The following is a 3,184-nucleotide window of genomic DNA, read 5'->3' as shown; positions in this document are numbered from 1 at the left end:
GAAGCGCATGAAAAAGGCTTAGCAAAACCAAAGAACCACATGTATACATTAGGGTTGTTAATAATATATCAAAGTATCAATATATCGGTATTTTTTTCTAAAAATTCGGATCGGCCGACTATATCCTATAGCCGCCATATAACTGATTGATCGGAAATGCCATAACTTTGGTGTTTGTTAAGTTAGGATGTTGGGATTTTCTATGGGTTTTATATTTGGCCAATCAATCCGACCTACCAAATAAGGATCGGCCGACTATATCCTAAAGCTGCCATATAACTGAACGATTGGAAATGACATAACTTTGGTGTTTTTAAAGTTAGGAAGTTGGGATTTTTATGAGTGTTAAGAATGCATCATATGAATAATTTTGGAGAATATAATTTAGAGAATATTCTGCAAGGGTATTTCAACTTCGGCTCCGCCCGAAGCTAGCTTTCCTTTCTTGTTTTTTTTTATTTCTGACGAAATTAGTAATGCATTACATTATTAGCTAATAGTCCCATCTCTGGAATATTTTTTTTAAGAATTAATAAAAACAAGAACGTTTTTTGGAATCGGAGGTCACCACGGAATGGAATGAGAATTTAAACAGCCGAATTCAAAATGGACAGTAAATTGTTCGTTAAAATCGATATTTATTTATGTATATTATCAACGAAAACTTCGGCGAGATGGATTATTGGAATAAGCTTGTTCATCGCTAAACTATTTAGAAGCATTATAGGTTTCCAAATTTTTCTGTTCCTTTTAAAATATAAAACTTTGCTGTTGTAACGACTGTATTTAAATCATAGCATCATGGCATTATTCTTCAAATAGCTTGAGACGTAAATTAATAAATATAAAACGTAAATTACTAAATGAAACTGTGTCCCATCAGCATTGCACGCATTTAAAATAAATTAGTTTCGCCAGCCCCTTATCAATAATGTGAATTTTCATACCCATCTTACTCGTTCTCGTTTTCCACTCAAGGTGTTCGATTCCAACTGGCAAATGCTACTGGCACCGCTTCTGATTTTCAGCTGCCGAATTGTTAATGGACTAGATAATGGTCTGGCGCTCGTACCTCCGATGGGCTGGATGCCGTTTGAAAGGTTTCGCTGCATCACCGACTGTGTCCGGTTCCCCAGGGACTGCATCAGGTGGATAACATTTGCGGTTTCAAGTTGCATCGTTCTAATGTTCTACCAATGCCAGTGAATCGCTAATCAGACGTACGGCGGACCTCTTAGTTTCCGAGGGCTATGCTGATGCAGGATATCAATACTTGATTATTGATGACTGTTGGATGGAAGCCTCTCGCGACGACGCCACACATGAGCTTAAGTCCAGCTTCGATCGCTTTCCCGGTGGAATGAGAGTTCTCGGCGATTTTGTGAGTTAACGATTTGTATCTCTTGACAGGCCACTAGAAATTCTCCCTTCTATTTCAAACAGATTCATTCTCTAGGGCTCAAGTTTGGACTTTACCACGATGTGGGGGAGAGAACGTGCATGTTCCGGGGGCCTGGGGCGGCAAGGCACTTTGAGCTGGATGCTCAGACCTTCGCCAACTGGGGCGTCGACTACGTCAAGATGGACGGCTGCTACGCTAGTGAAAAAGAAATGGACAGAGGATACCCCGCCTTTGGAAGGGCCATGAACCGGACGGGTCGTCCAATGGTGTACTCTTGCAGTTGGCCCTTTTACAAGTCAAAGGTAAGTTTCATAGGTTTCTTCGGGCCTGCGGAGCACCAACCCGCACTTCTTTCAGCCAGACTTCTCATTGATCGCGATGCACTGCAATCTCTGGAGGTTCGCTCTCGACGTAGAGGACTCATTTGGATCGGTGACAAATATAATGTCGCTTTATTCTAGCAAACAGAATATTCTGACTGAGCACGCTGGCACTGGTCGCTGGAACGATCCGGATATGGTGATAGCTTAATCCTCTAGTAGAGCATATCTTTAGGTAAGTTTCCGCTATTTCCAGCTTGTCCTGGGAAACTTTCGTCTGAGCTACGACGCCAGCCGGTTGCAACTGGCTATATGGGCGGTGATTGCAGCACCTTTAATTATGACCAACGACTTGGAAACCGTAAGGCCCGAAATAAAGAAACTCCTCCAGAACCGGGATATAATTGCGATTGACCAGGACCCGTTGGGTGTGCCTGGAAAAATGGTCCTGGCGGTGCAAAACATTCAGGTAAACATTACACGATTTTTCAACCCATCCAAAGAATAATGGTTGACGAGTAGGTTTGGGTTCGATCCGTAACTCCGCTGAGCAACTTTGGGACAAACTCCTTTGCAGTAGCGTTCGTCAATAATGGAGGTTTTGGTCCATGCCCTTTGTGTCCTCAGACTTTTCAGGTGACCTTGCAAAGACTTGGCCTAAACAGCCGCATGGGCTATTATGTGATCGTGAGTATACTTTGATTTGACAGACCACTATCAGCTTATATTCGATTTTATAGGACTTGTTTAACAGCACCGACAACTTAGGTTTGTTTAAGCCAAAGGATATGTTTACTACGAGAATCAACCCGGAAGGCGTTACATTCTACAAGTTCGAGGTGGTGCCGTTCTACTGATTTCACTAGAATACACATTTCAATTACTGCCAAAAAGAAAATTTTTTCTGATTTTTTTAAAGTGTAATTTAAATCTTTTATTTGTTCTAGTGTATAAGGTTAGGTAGGCAATGCAAAAATAGATAAAATTACATAAATAGAAAAAAACATATCTATATCTCAAAAGCTTTTTAAGATTACCTCAAGAGCTCTTTTAAATTTTATACGAAAATGGACAAATCATCTGTTTGCTTGAAACTTCAGATAATATGCATGTACATTATTTGTACTGAAATCTAATTAAATCGTATTTATAATAAAGTTAACGTGCCAATAACAGTGTTCTACAAAATAAAAATAATATAATACTCACGTGTTTTTGTGGTTTGTGAATATTTTTTACGATTTTTTATGTAGTACGTTTACTTTGCTCATTTTGTTCGATTTATGACCTATAAAATAAAAGATGGGTCGTCTGGCAGCAGTTAAAGGATAAATCTGCCACAGCTATGATTATTTTTCACTAGATATTTTTACTATCCGTTTTTTTATCATTTGTTTATTAAGCTTAGAAGAATACATAAAATAAATTTTAAAAAAAATTGTTTTTATCGAGTTATTCGTCC

At 39.1% G+C, this 3,184-nt stretch overlaps 1 protein-coding gene across 3 annotated transcripts; it reads left to right on the top strand.

Moving 5' to 3' along the window:
• The first annotated feature begins 820 nt into the window (after positions 1-820).
• On the top strand, positions 821-2,930 carry LOC108043612 (alpha-N-acetylgalactosaminidase-like). 3 transcript variants are annotated; one of them, XM_017122393.2, is made up of 8 exons: positions 821-851; positions 979-1,148; positions 1,204-1,381; positions 1,444-1,704; positions 1,760-1,921; positions 1,979-2,191; positions 2,245-2,409; positions 2,463-2,930. In XM_017122393.2, exons 2-8 carry the CDS (start codon positions 1,000-1,002, stop codon positions 2,577-2,579), a joined length of 1,245 nt encoding a protein of 414 aa, XP_016977882.1. In that variant the 5' UTR covers positions 821-851; positions 979-999; the 3' UTR covers positions 2,580-2,930. The 3 variants fall into 3 exon arrangements, with proteins under 3 accessions (XP_016977882.1, XP_016977883.1, XP_044313066.1); XM_017122394.2 differs by lacking the exon at positions 821-851 and having other exon boundaries at positions 936-1,148; XM_044457131.1 differs by lacking the exons at positions 821-851; positions 979-1,148; positions 1,204-1,381 and having other exon boundaries at positions 1,591-1,704; positions 1,764-1,921.
• The last annotated feature ends 254 nt before the right edge of the window (positions 2,931-3,184 follow it).

This window comes from Drosophila rhopaloa, unplaced genomic scaffold (assembly GCF_018152115.1).
Source record: "Drosophila rhopaloa isolate 14029-0021.01 unplaced genomic scaffold, ASM1815211v1 contig_155, whole genome shotgun sequence".
In the NCBI taxonomy this organism is placed as follows: domain Eukaryota; kingdom Metazoa; phylum Arthropoda; class Insecta; order Diptera; family Drosophilidae; genus Drosophila; species Drosophila rhopaloa.
The sequence above is the reverse complement of the archived record's forward strand: the minus strand, read 5'-3'. Positions and strand labels throughout refer to the sequence as shown.